The 17,714-nt window shown below is 43.2% G+C and overlaps 2 protein-coding genes across 2 annotated transcripts in view; one reads left to right on the top strand and one right to left on the bottom strand.

Moving 5' to 3' along the window:
• Nucleotides 1-210: 210 nt before the first annotated feature.
• LOC307246661 (cystine/glutamate transporter) lies at nt 211-8,191 on the top strand (the record flags this gene model as incomplete). The annotated part of the gene is made up of 12 exons (XM_080022647.1): nt 211-445; nt 1,307-1,433; nt 1,577-1,692; nt 1,817-1,942; nt 2,032-2,131; nt 2,221-2,265; nt 2,362-2,485; nt 2,598-2,701; nt 7,293-7,389; nt 7,556-7,705; nt 7,815-7,992; nt 8,127-8,191. The coding sequence occupies 12 exons, from the start codon at nt 211-213 to the stop codon at nt 8,189-8,191; spliced, it is 1,467 nt and encodes a 488-aa protein (XP_079878773.1).
• Nucleotides 8,192-10,607: 2,416 nt separating this feature from the next.
• The window catches only part of foxm1 (forkhead box M1), a gene marked incomplete at its 3' end in the record, with an annotated part of 9,584 nt that continues 2,477 nt past the window's right edge, over nt 10,608-17,714 (bottom strand). Inside the window, exons 4-7 of the mRNA XM_080022646.1 lie at nt 15,738-15,935; nt 15,512-15,640; nt 11,647-11,698; nt 10,608-11,518 (exon numbers count right to left, since the gene is read on the bottom strand). Of these exons, the coding sequence (XP_079878772.1) occupies nt 10,608-11,518; nt 11,647-11,698; nt 15,512-15,640; nt 15,738-15,935 (1,290 nt within the window). The remainder of the gene's footprint in view (nt 11,519-11,646; nt 11,699-15,511; nt 15,641-15,737; nt 15,936-17,714) is intronic.

Below are 17,714 nucleotides of genomic sequence, written 5' to 3'. Positions count from 1 at the left end.
GCGCTCAGCGCAGCACACCCGGATGTCAGCTATCTGTTGTTCTTCTGTATATGTATTAGCATAATGTACATTAACTGTGTTGACATTGTTTGCTAGCATTGTATTTACTAATATGCAAATATTCCTTCAGGGTAAATACTACAGTGTTAAGTCGAAGCAGCATGTTTTCAAAAGCCTGCTCCATCATAGGATTGTTCCTTGTCAACTGCCATGAATACGCTGGAGAGTGAAATGCAGACGCGGAAGACAAAGAAGAAGCAGGGGGAGCAGAAAGAGGTGGTGCACCTCAGGAGGACCATAGGCCTACTGCCTGCCACCTCCTTCATCATCGGCACCGTGGTGGGCAGCGGGATCTTCATCGCCCCCAAGGGGGTCCTGATGTACAGCGGCAGCGTTGGCCTCTCCCTGCTGGTGTGGATATTATGCGGGGTCCTCTCGCTGTTCGGTAAGACCCCCGTTGTTTTGGGCGATTCTTCCTGTTGCTTTATCATGAATCAATCGATCATTCATATCATTTGATTCAATGCAGAGGCGTTCCATATGCTGGCATCTCATCGACTTATCGCTGAAAGAAAGTCTTTTTGTTTTAAACCAACCAACCTTTCAGATTTATTATGACTTATCTAAGTCTCATTGTGGTGTGGTGTGGGGATGGGATTGTTTGAGCTGCCACACCTGACCTGGATCTAGGGTCATGGGTCAGGGTGGCTGCATACCTTTTGCTCACTGGTTGGGCTATTGAGCAGCAGGTTTAAACCCCCATCCACACACACACACTCAGGAGAGGAGCCGTGTCATGACATGTTCCATCTGCTCCTGGCTAATTCCACCAAACCTCCTCTCTCCAATAAACTAGTGTCCATCGTCTGTGTCTCTGTGCCGGAGGGCCTGAAACGCCACTTGAATGGTGTGTGGGAGGAGGAACTACCACACCCATGTTTGTCCATATTTTGAGTTTGTTTATTTTGTCTTTGATAGGTAAGGGTTAGAGCCGCGCCTTCAGATGCTCCGCTCCCACTTTGATTTGTCTCGTTTTTGCTCCGCCTACCCCACAGAAGGTTCAAGTGGCTACTAGCCTCTCATGACATAACAACAATTCTGAAATGTACATTTCATGAATACAACTCAAATTGCTGGTAGATCTGCCTTGCAGCATGTGCACTGCTTTGTTTGCAATGTTCATTGTTGTGTGCATCTATCGAGAACATTGGTACCTGTGCATACATACATGGACATGAACCTCTTTTTTTTTCTTACTCCAATGTGGGATTAACCCATACCTTTCACTGACTTTGTCTCCTCACAGGGGCGCTGTGCTATGCTGAACTGGGCACAACTTTCACAAAGTCCGGGGGCCACTACACCTATCTGCTGGAGACCTTAGGCCCTCTGCCCGCCTTCTTACGGCTGTGGTCCGAATTCTTATTCATGAGGTTGGGTTGGCTTTGATTTTCCTTTTAAATTAGTAATATATGTATTTCATAAAGAAAATCCCAAATTTGATAATTTAATTAGATGGCACAACAGCCATTGTTGGTCTTCTACTTCTGTTCCATTGGTTCCGTTGGTTACCCAGGCCTGCGGTGGCGTCCTATGTGTCCCTGGCCTTCGGTCGCTATGTTGTCGAGCCGTTTTTCACACCCTGCGTGGCTCCCCCGGTGCTCATCAAACTGGTCAGCATCCTTGGTGTGAGTGAGTGGCCTTAACTTCTGCCTGGTTCCTGTCACCTGATATGTCACGTCAAATTGCATTCCCCTGAATTGCACCGTTTACATAAGCATGAAGACACTTTTTGTTTTTTCATTGTCTCCTTCAGCCTTTGTGGTGGCAATCAACTGCTGGAGTGTGACCATGGCATCTCGGACTCAGATCATCTTGACCTTTATTAAAACATTTGCCCTGGTCCTCATCATCGTCCCCGGGGCCATGGCACTGGCTCGAGGTGGGGGAGGATGTTTATGAAAGCGAATGTAATTCAGGTCCTTTGTCACATGTCTGCCATCAGCGCTGTGTGCGGTCTGTTCCCTACAGGAGAAACTGCCAATTTCCAAAATGGTTTTGAGGTTGACACAGCAAAACTGGATATGTTGCCGCTGGCCTTCTATAATGGTTTATATGCCTATGGCGGTTGGTGAGTACTCAGAATGCATTTAAGTTAGCTTTTTTGTCCAGTCTATATTTATATTGATGTGTTTTCCATTTATTTATGTATTTTTTCAGGTTTCATCTTAATTGTGTCACGGAAGAAGTAATCAACCCAAATCGGTATTTCAGATCTTACACAATATCTCAAGGTAGTGTGCTGCTTGAAACGATCATAATTGACATGTTACAACTATAGACATGTGCTTGTGGTTTCAGGAACATCCCACTGGCAATCAGTCTCTCCATAGTGACGGTGACAGTGCTCTATGTGATGGTAAACGTGGCCTACTACAGCGTGATGATACCCTCTGAGCTGCTGGTGTCCGATGCTGTGGCTGTGGTCAGTGCCAATTTATAACCAGCATCTAATAAAGAAGCAATATTTAGAAAATTGTTTCACTCTTTTGGCAAATTATAGTTCCTGTCATGCATTGTCTCTGTTTCTGTTCCAGACATTTGCGAACAAAGCACTCCAGGCCTTGTCACCTGTGATTCCTGTTCTAGTGGCGTTGTCCTGCTTCGGGGCAATGAATGGAGGCTTATTTGGTGCATCCAGGTAACCTAGCATGGAAAGTGATTCTAAAGGCCCTGTTGAATTCATGTTTTTCAAAAGGCTTTGCCATATGAGTTGTCTGAAGGGTACGGGTAGGGCTGCAAAGACTGTGGAGATCTGGGGAACCTGCAGCACTGCAGACAGACAGACGGATGAACCAATAACCCCCAAACACTCAATTTGCAAAGATGTTAGGCAAAGGCAGCTTTGAGGGATAGCGACTTGAGTAATCCATCAGGACATACATATTAATTTCATCCCAGTGCACAGTGTTCTAAAGGGCCAATGAGGTCTATCCCCACTGTGTCAAGCATGTCAGGTGGCCAACAGTGAGGTGCAGCAAGGTCAATGGGTTGGGAGGAACTGGTTTGTATCAGAGCCAGATTTACACACGTATGAACCAGATAAAGGATGGTTTGGCGACCGTATGTTTCAAATTTCATATCAGCTTTCTTTACAACACTTGCATACAGGTAAGTTACATATTTGATTCTTGTTTTATTGGTAAATGCAGTTCCACTATTAATATTTATTCAAAGTAAATAAAAATATATATTGCATGGTCTTACATGTTGAAGAAGTCCATTCGCCAATCCTTCTGGCAGGGACAGCCTTGTGGTCTCTGGACTTTACCCAGACCAGCCCACCAGACCCAGCCCGCCGATACTCTACCACCTCTGACCCATCGACGCACATACAAACACACCAGCCCTTGATACCATCACATAAGTTGCTTTCACACGTGCACTCAATATCCGGATGGTGGTGTCCAATCATTGTCTGCAGTTGCCCTTTCACAAATGTAGCACACAACCAGAGATTGTCCGTGTCAGACGTGTTCTCTCTTTCTGTAAATACTCAGTTTGGATCAGACGAGGGACGGAGCCTGGAGAGAATGTGCAGGAGGCTGGACGTGACGCAATTACACAGCAGAGGTTTAGCACACCTAAGTTGGTGGACGATGCTCCCGACTTATCTTTCTTTGCGTTGATGCACCATGTCTTTGTACATAATATAAACGAAAGAGTGGAAAGTAATATAAAGGAAAAAAGCATGAAGAAGCTATGCGCCGTGCACAAAGATCCGAACAAAGGTAGTTCGCTGATGCATAATAGAGACGTCATCAACATGCGACACGCGCACTTGCTCTCTTTGAATGCTGCGGACAATTACCTGCTCTGTTCACATATACCGCTCAATCGGACATTACGCAAACTTTGCACTAAGGTGCTGGCTGTGTTAAGTCTGTGTAATGTATGGTTAAAATGATTCGGACATTTGCGTTCATCAAGACAGCTCGTCCGAGTAATGTCTTGATAATTTCAGGGTTGCAGTGCATGTGTGAAAGCAGCTTTATAAGCATAATGGATTGATACTCTAGACAACTCTAACACTAATACAGAGATATTTTAAGAGCAAGTGAAAGGTTTGTCACCAGCAGGCCACTACTGTGAGGATTCAATGATATATCTATCTAGTCTATATTTGAACACACTGTTTAATTTATTCCCGTTAACAGAGTGAAACATCAGCAGTTAAACAATAAATAATTTTTAAACAAACAAACTGTAAATAATATCTACAATTGAATGAAAATGAAGTACTGTACATTATTTGGCCAAGGTACAGACCTATTCAAGATTCAAGATTCAAGATTTTTATTTGTCACATACATATACATACTTTCATACATATATGCAGTGAAATGTAATGCAATGCACCCGGTGATAGCACACAATATGTCCTAGGAAAAAATAAAAATAAAAATTTTCTTTCTTCTTTCTTTCTATTAGACCGACTGACTCCTAAAACGTAATACAGTAAGTTGAATACTTATAGAATAAGATAAAAATATATAGAATAAAATACAATAACAATAAATTGAAATAAAATGGAATAGATAGAGGGAATATGCCTATGTATATATATATATGTGCATTAAAGTGGCATGTGACTTAAAGTGGCATGTGAATGTGAATAGAGTGAGGTAGTGTTTGGGATAATACAGCACAGTATACAACAGTACGGCGCAGCAATACGGCATCACGAACAACCCTGAACAGTGACACAGTATGCGGTGCAGTATGCTACATATAGTACAGTAGGTAGGGAGCCTATGTGTATGGCTCGGTTAGGACCCCTGGTGAGGTCAGCATTGACAGTTCTAATGGCTTGCGGGAAAAAACTCCGTCTCAGTCTCTCTGTTCTCGCTGCGTGACTGCGGAGGTGCTTGCCTGACTGCAGCAGCTGGAACAGTCCGTTGTTGGGGTGATGAGGATCCTTCATGATCCTGCGGGCTCTGCTACTACACCTCCTGGTGTATAACTCCTGCAAGGGGGGGAGGGTAGTTCCAGTGGTACGTTCAGCTGAATGCACCACCCTCTGCAAGGCCCGCCTGTCCTGGGCAGTACAGTTCCCAAACCAGGCAGTGATGTTGCCTGTCAGGATGCTCTCCACCGCTCCAGAGTAGAAGGACTTGAGGATCCTCACCGAGACCCGGAATTTCCTCAGCTGCCTGATGAGGTAAAGACGCTGCCTCGCCTTTCTCACCAGAGTGTCTGTATGAACAGTCCATGTTAAGTCCTCTGTGATGTGGACTCCCAGATATCTGAAGCTGCTCACCCTGTCGACAGAAGTCCCATTAATCCACAAGGGCGCGTGCGTCCTCGATTGTGATCCAATCCTATTTACATTAGTGCTAGAGTATTACTGGTCTATATATATAGATAATATTTCAAATGACCAAAACATTAAGTACATTAAGTACTACATATTGTGCTGGGGGTAGGGTCTGTATCCTCACTCCAGGGAGGAGGAAGGAGGTTGGAGATGTGCATGGCATTGATGAGGGGCAAGATAAAAGGAAGAAAATAGAATATAAACAATTAATTATGGGTGGGCAAGCATTTTGGGATCAACACACAAACACACACATACACAAACACGCACACAGTAAAGCAGTACTGTCGACAGCACTACTATAGACAGCCCAATCAACTAAGAAATAGAGAAACTTGGGAGTAATTACAATTTCAACAACAAAGCAAGTTGTCGAGAAATCTTCTTGGATGAGAAGTTTTGTCAGTAGCCAGCCCTTTAGTGCAACTCCGTCAATCATCAGTAGGTCATTAAGATGTCCTTCTCAGTGGCCATCAGCATGAAATCCTCTCGATGTACTTCTTGGTAGAGAAGCTCTGCTCAGGGTGCTGTGAGCCACCCTGTTGTAAAAAGTTGACACTGTCGAAATTGAACAATCTTTGACTTAAATAGAAACTGGAAAACTGTTAAACTGAATGTGGGAGCCATTATATATATATATATATATATATATATATATATATATATATATATATATATATAAAAAATTCATTATTTATAGAAAATATCGACTTTCCTTGTCATATTTCCCCTTGCTGTGCATCACTGGCCCACTTGAATTGTGAGGGCTGATGCATTATCAAAGTGGGTCGCTGTCGCAATTTTCTCTCATCCCTCTCACTCTTGTTTTTATATGATGGGCTGCTCAGGCGGCCCACAGAGCGACTGGCCCAGCGCTCCGACTCTACCTTCTGGACAAAGTTGTTGTAGAAGTCCTCTGTTTTTACGTGAACGTGAAGGGAGGGAGATCGTCAAATATGTTGGCTCAAGAGACTCCCTCCTCAGTGAGGCAGGTGTGATAGCTGCCTCCCCTTGGTGCCTTTTCACTGCAGTTTCATGATGAGATCAGCGAGCCTGAATATTAAAGTTTACACACACATACGTGAAATACATTATCTGGACTATGGCAGGCGTAGTAACACGCCTGTGGTCCATCCACTTTCTGACGGATTGCGCAATCAGAGGGAAGACTGAGCTTGTTGCCGCCTCACCTGTTGTCTCTCCCTGTATTTGCAGCGGAACACTGCCAATTTGACGATTTTGGCGATGAAAAAATATTGTTATCATACAGAAATTACATTTATAACACAGATTATTGGAAAAATCGTAATATATATTTGATTTTTTTTTTTACCCTTCGTAACAGACATTTTTATTGGAGTATGACAGGTGATGCTCTGCCTTCCCTGCCTCCCCTGAACACACGTCCCTGCCGGATAATGTCAAACCCTTGGTGATCAGCCATAGAGATGTAATGTAATGAGCTGTGTGGAAAACCATTTGGGCACCAACAAGGTGTGTTTGTATCGCAATCAGGTAATGGTGACTCACTCTACATAGCTACCTCTGAGCACAGTTACAGTACATAAACATTCATTGCCAACAATTGGTCGGGGGATACACCAAAAGACTTTCAAATGAAGGACAGCATCACACATTTATTTTCAACCCAGTACTGCTCACACAGGATTTAGCAAGGATGCGTGATCGCAGGGGATCACACATTTTGGGATTCTAGCACACACTTATAGGAGCCGAGATTTTATACTTAAGATCATTTCAAACCAACTTGAGATTCTCACCTGAGAAGTGTCCCATAGTTTGGGGCTGATCACATGAGTTTCTGATCTGCTCACCTGTTTATTTGCATGTGTGCCCTTAATCAAACAAACAAACTACAAATATCACTACAATCAATTAACCATCTACGTTGCAGGATGCTGTTTGTGGGGGCCAGGGAGGGACACTGGCCAACACTCTTCTCCATGATCCACATCCGCAGACACACTCCCCTGCCTGCCGTGCTCCTACTGGTGCTGAATGTTTTGCATGCATTTCACACAACAATGAATAAAAAGCATGTGTCAGTGCATTTTCAAAGATCCGTAATGGACGTATTGCTGTCAATGCCATTGCAACTCCACAAGTTTGGAATGTGTGGATTTCTCATGACAACTGTCCTGTCTGTTTTTTTTTTAGTATCCGTTGATTGTGATAATGATAATCACCGGGGAGATCTCCAAGCTCATCAGGTTTGTCTCCTTCCCTCGCTGGTTCTTCATCGCTTTGGCAACACTGGGGATGCTCATCCACCGTTACCGCTACCCTCTTCACCCCAGGCCCTTCAAGGTAACCAGATTCACCACATTTGATTTTTCAGCCTTGACCTCTACCTTCTGACCCTGAATCGGTACCGATTTAATTGATTCCTCGTCACTGTTGTTCTTTTTGCCCAAAGGTGCCTCTGGTCATCGCTGTCACCTTCACCATAGTCTGCTTCTTCATCGTGGGGCTGTCTCTGTACTCTGATCCCTGGAACACAGGGCTCAGCTGTGTCCTGACGCTGACAGGCATCCCAGTCTACTACATGACCATCCACCGGTTCCGCCTACCCACCCGGTGGAGACGTGTCTACAGTAAGTCAAGCAAAACCCAGCCATTAGGGGGCACCATCGCATTTCACATTTCTTTAACAAATACAAGGCACAGTAAGATGGAAATGTGTCGTCGGTTTTCATGATATAACCCTCACACTCCCCTACCTCCTCAGATTACTGCAGTAAGCAGCTCCAGATCTTACTTGAGGTCATTCAGCAGGAGGTCCAGACCTACTGAAGACAATACTGACTGGATGGATGTTTCGAAACACTCAAACACACAAATGTTTTTCCCAATGCATGAGAATTTTATATTTTTCCCTAAATTTGACCCGTAACTTAGGGATGCTAATTAAAGGACCGTGACTGGATTAGGATGAGACGGTGCACACATTTGAAATTTCCGATTCCGGTGAGGGCTACCACTTCCGGTTCCGGTGACGTCTTGGCTGTGCTTTACTTCATTGAGATGAGATGGTACACACTGTTGACTCAATACAGATGAGATTTCTGGTTCTGGTGAGGGCTACCACTTCCGGTCCCGGTGACGTCTTCGCTTGTGCTCTGTTGCTGTTTTTGATGCTGCTGTTGTCTGCTGCTGGTATTGACACTGCTGGTGTTGTCGTTGCTGCTGCTGCTGCTGCTGCTGTTGTTGGTGCCACTAACCGTATACATTAACTGGTGGTGTTGTTGCTGCTGCTAACCTTATACCTAGACTTAACTCTGGCTTGCCTTATACCTCAACTTAACGTAACGTAAATAAAGTGTGACTTGACTTGACTAAATAAGAGACAAAATGTAAGTTTCTGTTATTTATTCAAACAACAGATATTGTCGTGGGTGGAAATATCTGCACCCATTTCTTCCTTGAAATAGTTTAAATTAGAACTTTTTTTTTAACCATACAGTATGTATTTCTATGTAATACAATATTCGATTTTATTCCACACAGGATTCTTAAAATAGCCGGGACAACATTATGGGCACCTTTTCTATAAGTTGTGGAAAATAATTGGATTTTAAACCGGGCATTCGAATACGATTATTAATTAAAGGTCTAATCATGCAACCACTTTGAATGGAGAAATGGACTCATTCTGCCATTTTGTGTCACATTAAGAAAATAAAGAAAAGCAGAGATTAGAGGTCACACATAATATATATGGCCAAACATGGACACATCTCAAGGCCACAAGCCCATCTGATCTTCAAGTCCACCTTGATGATCAAAGAAATTCAAGAAGGTATTTCAGAGCGTATGTCATGGGTCTCAATGACCATCAATGATATCTTCAAAACCTTACGCTGCTCAAGTGGGCGGCAATGAGTCCAGATGTAAATCCCAAACTAACAGTACGGAGGTATACATTAGGGACCTCATTGAGGGCCATAAGAAGCGCTTGATTGCAGTTATGTACTTAAAAGGCTATGCCACCAAATACTAAATCGGGGGAAAGTAGAAAACTCTGGCAATGCCATTTCTGTTGATTTTATGAGTTTTAAAAGTATATGTTGAGGTTGAGTTCTGAAGAGAGAAAAAAAGCATCAACATTTTCAGCCACAACTCTAAAAAGATGACAATATACATATATGCTGTTGCCCTTAACAGCCAAAACAAAAATTTTGGAATGGGTGACGATGCTGTGAACTTCTTGTGATAAATCCCTTTTGATTTGTGGAGAGCTTTGGTCAGGCTGATGAAATATCACTTCCTCGTGTAATTACACGGACTACAAGGCAATGGAAAAAAAACACATCTGGCAACGGGATGGGTGTAAACTGTAATTAATGCATAGGCTCCTGTACAACCTCTACTAGATAAAGGTGTACACTCGGTTAAAATGTGTTATTGCTTGTGATAAAATGCAACTCACTTCTAGGTATAGCTTCCCAGCCAACACATTTATAAAATATAAAAATGGATCCCACCTTAGTCATTCTTCTACCAATCCCAGTATTTGAAACCAACACACTCTCACTTGTTCTTCACTCATGGTCCCAATGTTACCAGGAAATATTGCCCTACATATTTATTCAAATAGATAACCTTCTTACAGGAAAGCGACGTGGACCACGGGTTAAATAACGGGTCACCCAAACAAAAACAAAACCAAAGCATACAAAAACATTTCATATCGCGCCTTTGCATTGTGCTAAATAGTTCAACTACAACCCTTGCTCCCAAACTTGGCCTTAAATCTGGCGTGGGTACTAAACGTCGTCGCATGCAAAATGTTCCTTCCTGTTTGTACAAAGTGCACTGAGGTTGATGCTGTTACACAAAATAAAAATATTTATAATAAAAAGAAAAGCTCCGTATGGATTTCCAAGAGCAACAAGTGTCAAAACTCTACGGCTGTTAATAAGAACGTTGTTATTTACATTCAGTATTTGCTGTTGACTAGTTTATTGATAAATCTGGCTGAATGAAGACAGTTTTTGTGTGGAAGATTAAATTTGACATTGCAGTGCTCAACATACTGTACACATAAAATAAAAATGTGCAAATCAAACATCTAATATAGCCAATAACCAAGAAGCTGACAGGAGATGCTAAGAGAGCAGCTTGGTAAGGTCGAGTTTTTTAAAAACAGAGGGGGAAAAAAAAAAGGAGAGACAGATTATGGTGTGATGTTCCAGAACGCGAACGACCGCTAGAAGATGTCTGACCAGCTGATGTTGGCCAGGCCCAGGTCATCGTCCTCCAGGCCGGGGAAGCTGATGTCCACCAGCACCTTGCGCAGGCTGTCGTTCATGGTGTCCAGCACCAGGCCCTCGGTCAGCGAGCGGTTGGCCTGGGGGGCCGACGGCTGCGGGGAGTCTTGGGGGGAGGCCAGCAGCTCGCTGGGAGAGCCGAACAGCGGCAGCTCCTTGAAGGGCGTGCTACTGAAGCTGAAGGGGGTGTAGTTTTGGTGCTGTGGGGTGTGCTCAGGGCCGCTGGGCGTCCGGATGGGACTGAAGTCCAGCGCGGCCGGGCTGCTGTGCAGCCGCAACGGGGTCCCCCTCCAGGGCTCCGATGAGGGCAGGGGAGGAGGAGCACCCCTGAGGGGGTGGCTGGGCGTGGAGGAGGCTGGGCCGGCGCCGGCGCCCTCGCCGCCTTTGACGGGCGTCTTTAAGGAGAACCCGCGGCAGGGACTGGGACTGTCCCGGGGCTCCAGCTGGGAGTTGACCGTGTCCTGGACGATCGAGGTGTCGGAGGCCACGCCCGAGTCAAAGAACGTACTGTCGGGGAGGAAGAGGATGGGCTCCTCTCGCGCCGACAGCACCAGACGCTGCTTGCGCCGGGAGCTGCCGGCCTCCCTCCGCTGTGGACAGCAGGGGATCTCACAGCTCACAGACTCCTCTTTCACCTCCGCCCGGCTCGGCATGTCGGCGTACGCCGCCTTGGGGGCAATCCGCACCCGCTTGGCTCCCCGGGGGGTGCTCTGCCTCGGCTGGGGTCGGGGGGGGTGGAGCTGTGTCAAAGAGGTGGAGGAAGGCAGATAGATGGAGGAGCTGGTGGCGGGGATCTGGATGGGAACGAAGTAGGAATCGGTGCGAGGAAGAAGAGGCTTCATCTTCCTCTCTGAGCACATGGGAAGAAGGAGAGGTGAATATGGTCAATTGGAGACGATTTAACAGGGCTAAAAGACGTAAAATAGCCAATTGGATTGCCATTGCATAGCCATCGCAGTCTCATTATGATCCACTCACCAAAGCAACTCGTTGTTTTCCGGTTTGAATCAGGAATCATCTTCTTTGGCTGCTGTGGAAGGAAAGACACAAAGACATGGGCCAAGGTATCCAATATCTGTGAGAAGACGTCAGTGAAAGCTGTGATCCTCCCGCTCACTGTCTAGTCTAACATTTCCCGATGTCCTGTAACAAGTGACACAAGTTTAAAAACAGGGAAGGGAGAAAGGCCGGAATCCTTACTTCCAGTTTCCTCCCTACAGAGACATTTCAGAAGCATGCCTGATTATTATTACATATTATTATATGATTACATTATTTTTTGATTAAAGGATCACTGTGATATATATGATGATTTAACATGATGACAGTTGCTGTAGCTTTGTAACTACAGTTCTATGAAGGAGGCTGAGTTTCCGTTATCCGGTAATTACCGTTTTTTGACCAGAAAAATCTGTTGAAGTCCGACTTATTTAAATCTCTCCGGTCATAATGTCCGGTGAAAGAAATTCTCTCTGAGCACAATTTGAATTAGTGCTGGGTGATAAAACGATAAAGATCGATTTTCCATATTTTTTTGCTCGATGCTGAAATAAAATGGACTTGATCATTTCGATAAAAAAATCCGCAGCTCTGCTCATTTCTGCGTTCGGCAGAAGTTGCAATGGAAAGACAATCAGTTTGGGACCAGCTGCAGACCTCCCTCCTGAGGCCCCCGCTCTGTCAGCCAATGGGGTTTGAGCATGACTTCCGGGTTCCATTGTATTTACTTCGTAAACTTCCACTGATTTCACCTTAATCATTGCACCAAAAATCTGTTTCTGAACAAATTTGAGGCGAGAAATATTCAAACCCTGTTGCTGAATCTTCACTCATATTAGATCTACAAGGGCTATTTTAAAAGTTTGTTCCGACTGCCGTGGCCTTATGTTGGGATCAAGACAACAAAGGGAAGTAGAAGAACAACTGCTTGAAGAACCCGATGAAGGATGTCAGGAGTTGCTGTTAGGCTTGGGCAGATTCGCGATTAAATCGTCTCTCGGCCTAAGCTTATTCATGTTACATTTATGGCAGATATTGCATTATTGTATAAACATTATATTTAACTAGTCAGTTGTTTTATTTATTTGTGTACTTATTTTTGTATTCATTTGATTTTATTCTTAAAAAAAAAAAAAAGGACTCGCCCCGTGCTCCACTGTGCGCACATCGCAGTTGGCCGATAATAATAATAATAAATATTCATTCAATATTCATTACACTACAAAAGAATAACATTATTTATAATGATTTAATGTGACTGGCCTCAAAGTTACTACTTGAGAAACAAATTTTTTTCTTTACAAATAGTCAAACAAAGGCATAGCCAACAGTGCTAAAAAAATAAATAAATACATGTTTGAACCGAAAATCGAACTGAGGATTTGGAGAATAATAATAATTATAATAATAATAATAATTATTATTATTATTATTATTATTATTATTATTATTATTATTATTATTAATATATATATATATATATATATATTTTTTTTTTTTTAAAGCCTGATAAAAACGGCTCAGGAAAAAGAACATCCCTAAAATGAATAAACTGGACCCCCGTGTATTGCCCGGGCTATATTTTATTTATTTATTTTGTCGTCGTTGAAAGGTGCCCAGCATTCCAAGGCTGTAAGAATCAATAGCCAATCAGGACTTTTTTTCAAGTTTTTGTAAAGTGCAAAAAATTTGATATTATTTATTCTATTTTAATTTATTTTGTTGTTGTTGAAAACAGAGCAGACTTGTTGATTCCTTGTAAGACTAAGCTATAGTTGTTTTTCTTTATAATTATTTTATATAAATGACACATTTATCAACATAATGGTCCCCGTTAAAATGGACACTTGACTGCTGGCCCCCGCCAAAAGATAGTTGCCCCCGGGCCTAACAACCTTTCTGGGGGAAACCCTGTCAGTGAGTGATTGGAAAAGAGGACGAAGGGGGGCACTTCTGGGTTTATTTTGGCTATGCTGCTCCATCCTGATTGGAGTGAGTGGATGAATACATTTCAGTACTACCGCATAGGTGGTTGGAGATATACAAATAGACATAGAACCTCAATTCACACTGTTAAGATAATATAAGATAAACCCTTATTAGTCCCACAACGGGCAAATTTGCAGTTACAGCAGCAACATGTGACAGCAGAAAATAGAGAGCATCAATAAAGAGGCCCTAATTTATCTTACTTGATTTCTTACTTGACATACTTGCTGCTTACTTGACTTGACTTGACTTTTATGTTGCCCTTGAGCAAAAGATATCTGATCTGATCTTATCTTATTTATTATCCCAGTAGGCTAGATGCTGGCTAACTACAGCGTCGAGAGAAAGAATCCATCAAGCTTTGATTTGTATTCTCTTCACAGAGTATCTGCCTGTAGAGGGAATAAATGTACAAAATTATCAAAATAACACGTCAGGCTTCCATCCTGCCCGGTCCCCTGCTTTGTTTCTCCGCTCCCTGATTCAAAAAAAACCCCAAATAAACGGTAAAACAATCTTACCTGATCTGGAAACAACCGCATCGGCAGCGGAAGGGGGCTCGAGGTTGTATCCCAACCGGGCTGCGCCGAAGGCCGTGGAAAGAGAGCAGAAAGCAGAGAGAGGATTTGGTCAAATAACGACAGAGATCTCCGAAAATCCTGTGAGAGATCTCGACTAACACCTAATGAGAAACAGACGTCCAAAAGCAGACAAATTAAATTCTGATGAAAACGGCCCAGTGACAGTTATATGTGATAACACTTAATGTATATTGCACAGATACAGTGTATATACATAAAAAAATGCAAAACTTCCAGAATGCGAATTTGTTAATACGGAAGTGTATGTTCACTGTTCATTTCATTTTTTTTGTAATTTCTTTTTACTGTTTACATTTATTTATATTCTATATATTTTTTTCTTCTTAGATTTGATGTTTATCACTAGGTTTTTTGTATGTGGTAATGTTTAGGGGTGTCACGATTCTGATTCAAAATCGAAAATCGATCGAAATAAGCGTTTCATTTCGAACTTCAAAATCACAAGCAGGTTCGCGATCCCCCCCGTATTTTTGTGAGTCATTTTGTCCGACATGGATCAAAATAAAATGTGATCTCTAATGTAATGTTATCTGAAAATAAACTGCGTATTGTATTGCTGAAGCGGAGCTTTAGGGGATGATTTGGATTGTGATATTGAAGATAAGGTAATAATGTTCAACAAAACATGATGCTGTGATGTGATGAGTAGAATTAGGTTGGAGGAGAGAGAAAAAGAGCCGGCTCTTATGGCTCCCAAGCATTTCTTTTATCTATTCAAGTGTATAGAATATTTTGTTTATATTCATTACACTACAAAAGAATAACATTATTTATAATGATTTAATGTGACTGGCCTCAAAGTTACTACTTGAGAAACAATTTTTTTTCTTTACAAATAGTCAAACAAAGGCATAGCCAACAGTGCTAAAAAAATAAATAAATACATGTTTGAACCGAAAATCGTGATACCCCCGGTAATGTTTCACCAAGCTCAATGTTCATCTTTGGATTCATTTTTCTGGTTCATTGTTCATTTCATTTCATTAGTTATATTAAAAGAAATCTTTACCAATTTTTTTCTTTATTATTTCATTTTTATTGTTCTTTGCTAGTTTTGAGGTCATATTTACTGTTTATCATGAGGTATGTTTAACTCTTAGGTTTATTGCATATATTCAAATTTTTACATATATATATTGCCATTGTTTTTCTTATATTTTTATTCCATTGCTTTATTGTTATTGCCTATTTTGTCAATTTCCCGGGACATTGCCAGGGACGAATAACGTATCTATCTATCTATCTATCTATACCTTGTGCACCTGGTCCAGGGTGAGGCACCGGTTGGCCTCTGGTCGTATGGTCCAAAAGGCGATCTTGCCGTCTGGCGATGCCTGGCGGACGAACATGTCGTGCAGCGAGAGGTTGTGGCGGATGGAATTCTACACATAAAAATCTCGTTAGTAATTAGTAGTTAATAACCCATTCGTTGACCACACAGGGTTTTATCCAAGGTGAGGACAACTCGGGCGGGTATACCTTCCAGCCTGGCTTGGCCTGCTCTCGGAAGAAGGGGAAGTGATCTTCGATCCAGGTGTAGATCTCCTTCAGCGTCATCCTCCTGTAGCTCGTGCTGTTGATGGCGAACTGGATCATGGTCATGTAGGAGAACGGTGGCCTCTCCGACGCCGAGTGTTTCTGAGCGGACGGATCCGCGTCTGTCTCAGGACCGTCCGTCTACAGAGACACGAGAAGGACATTAGAAATAGTTATCACACGCCTCTGTGGAATACTCGATTCTGATTGGTTGATAGCAGCAATCGGCCGTCAGTTATTTCTGAATAATGACCGCTGTCTGTTAATAACGGCCATTATCACAGGCAACGGCTTCTCCGCTGTCTCTCGTAGAACTCAGCCCCCCTGCTAATGCAAACACTAGCTGGTTGTGATGTGACGCTACATAGAAACTACAATGGAGGATGTATGTCCAACCTATGTATGTCCAATATATGTATGTCCAATATATGGATGTCCAATCTGAGGTTATTTTGCGATAATGACCAGCTGGTTGGAAGTTATCCCTTACCTAGTCTCTCACCAGCACATACATACTTGTACACCGATCAGCCGCAACATTAAAACCACTGACAGGTGAAGTGAATAACACTGATCATCTCGTTCCAATGGCACCTGTCAAGGGATGGGATATATTAGGCAGCAAGTGAACAGTCAGTTCTTGAAGTTGATGTGCTGGAAGAAGGAAAAATGGGCAAGCGTAAGGATCTCAGCGACTTTGACAAGGACCAAATTGTGATGGATAGACGACTGGGTCAGAGCATCTCCAAAACAACAGGTCTTGTGGGGTGTTCCTGGTGTGCAGTGGTTATTACCTTCCAAAAGTGGTCCAAGGAAAGACAACCAATGAACTGGCAACAGGGTCATGGGAGCCCATGGGCTCATTGATGCATGTGGAGAGTGAAGTCTAGCCTGTCTACAGCCCCATACCCAAGGGGTATGGGGCTGTGTAGCCGAAGACCGGTCAGAGTGCCCATGTTGACCCCTGTCCACCACCGAAAGCGCCTACAATGGGCACGAGGGCGTCAGAACAGAACCCTGGAGCAATGGAAGGAGGTGGCCTGATCTGATGAATCACGTTTTCTTCTACATCATGTGGATGGGCGGGGTTAGGGTCCGATCCAACTGAGCATCTGTGGGATCTGATGGAACAACAAGTCTGATCTATGGAGGCCCCACCTCACAACTTACAGGACTTAAAAGATCTGCTGCTGACTTCTTGGTGCCAGAAACCACAGGACACCTTCAGAGGTCTTGTGGAGTCCAGGTCTCGTCGGGTCAGAGCTGTTTTGGTGGCAGGGAGAGCTATACAATAATATACCGTTTTCACACCAAAGTAAGCGGGTACACCCAGGTTATTAAAACCCAGGCAAACCCGCTAAAAATTCTCCAATTCTCCACCCGGGAATTTCCCACTGATGACAAATGCTTGATGTTAGCGGGTGTTACCGGGTTTTTGGTGCAGTGGGAAAGGGGTATTTGGATTTAATGTTGTGGCTAATGGGTGTATGCAGGTACTCCTCATTGGTCGATAAGCGAGCACCCGTGTTATTTCACGTGGCGATTGCGAACCCTAGTGTAGTGAATACTGACAGACTGCAGGAACGAGACTGAGACTGAGAACGGTGATGAGACGAGATGCTTGACACTGAGACGCCGCGCACACAGTGCAAACACCACGGTATTGTACAATACACACTGGTCGGAGAACTGGTCATTAAACAGGTAGGTCGTTAAGTGAGGAGTTCCTGGGTGGCACTTGGGACTTATTCATGACCTGTGCAGCTTCACGAGACTTAGGTTAAGGTTCACATAGTGTAAGTAGAACCAATTAATCCAATTTTATTTTCATTCCATACATAACTAGTTCATTTACTTTAAAACATATAATAGCTATAAATTAATCCATGATTTATCCCATCTTAACCCGATTCTTCCCAG

The sequence above is a fragment of the Zeus faber genome (assembly GCF_960531495.2).
Source record: "Zeus faber genome assembly, chromosome: 21".
Taxonomy (NCBI): domain Eukaryota; kingdom Metazoa; phylum Chordata; class Actinopteri; order Zeiformes; family Zeidae; genus Zeus; species Zeus faber.
This window is presented reverse-complemented; position numbering and strand designations above follow the sequence as displayed.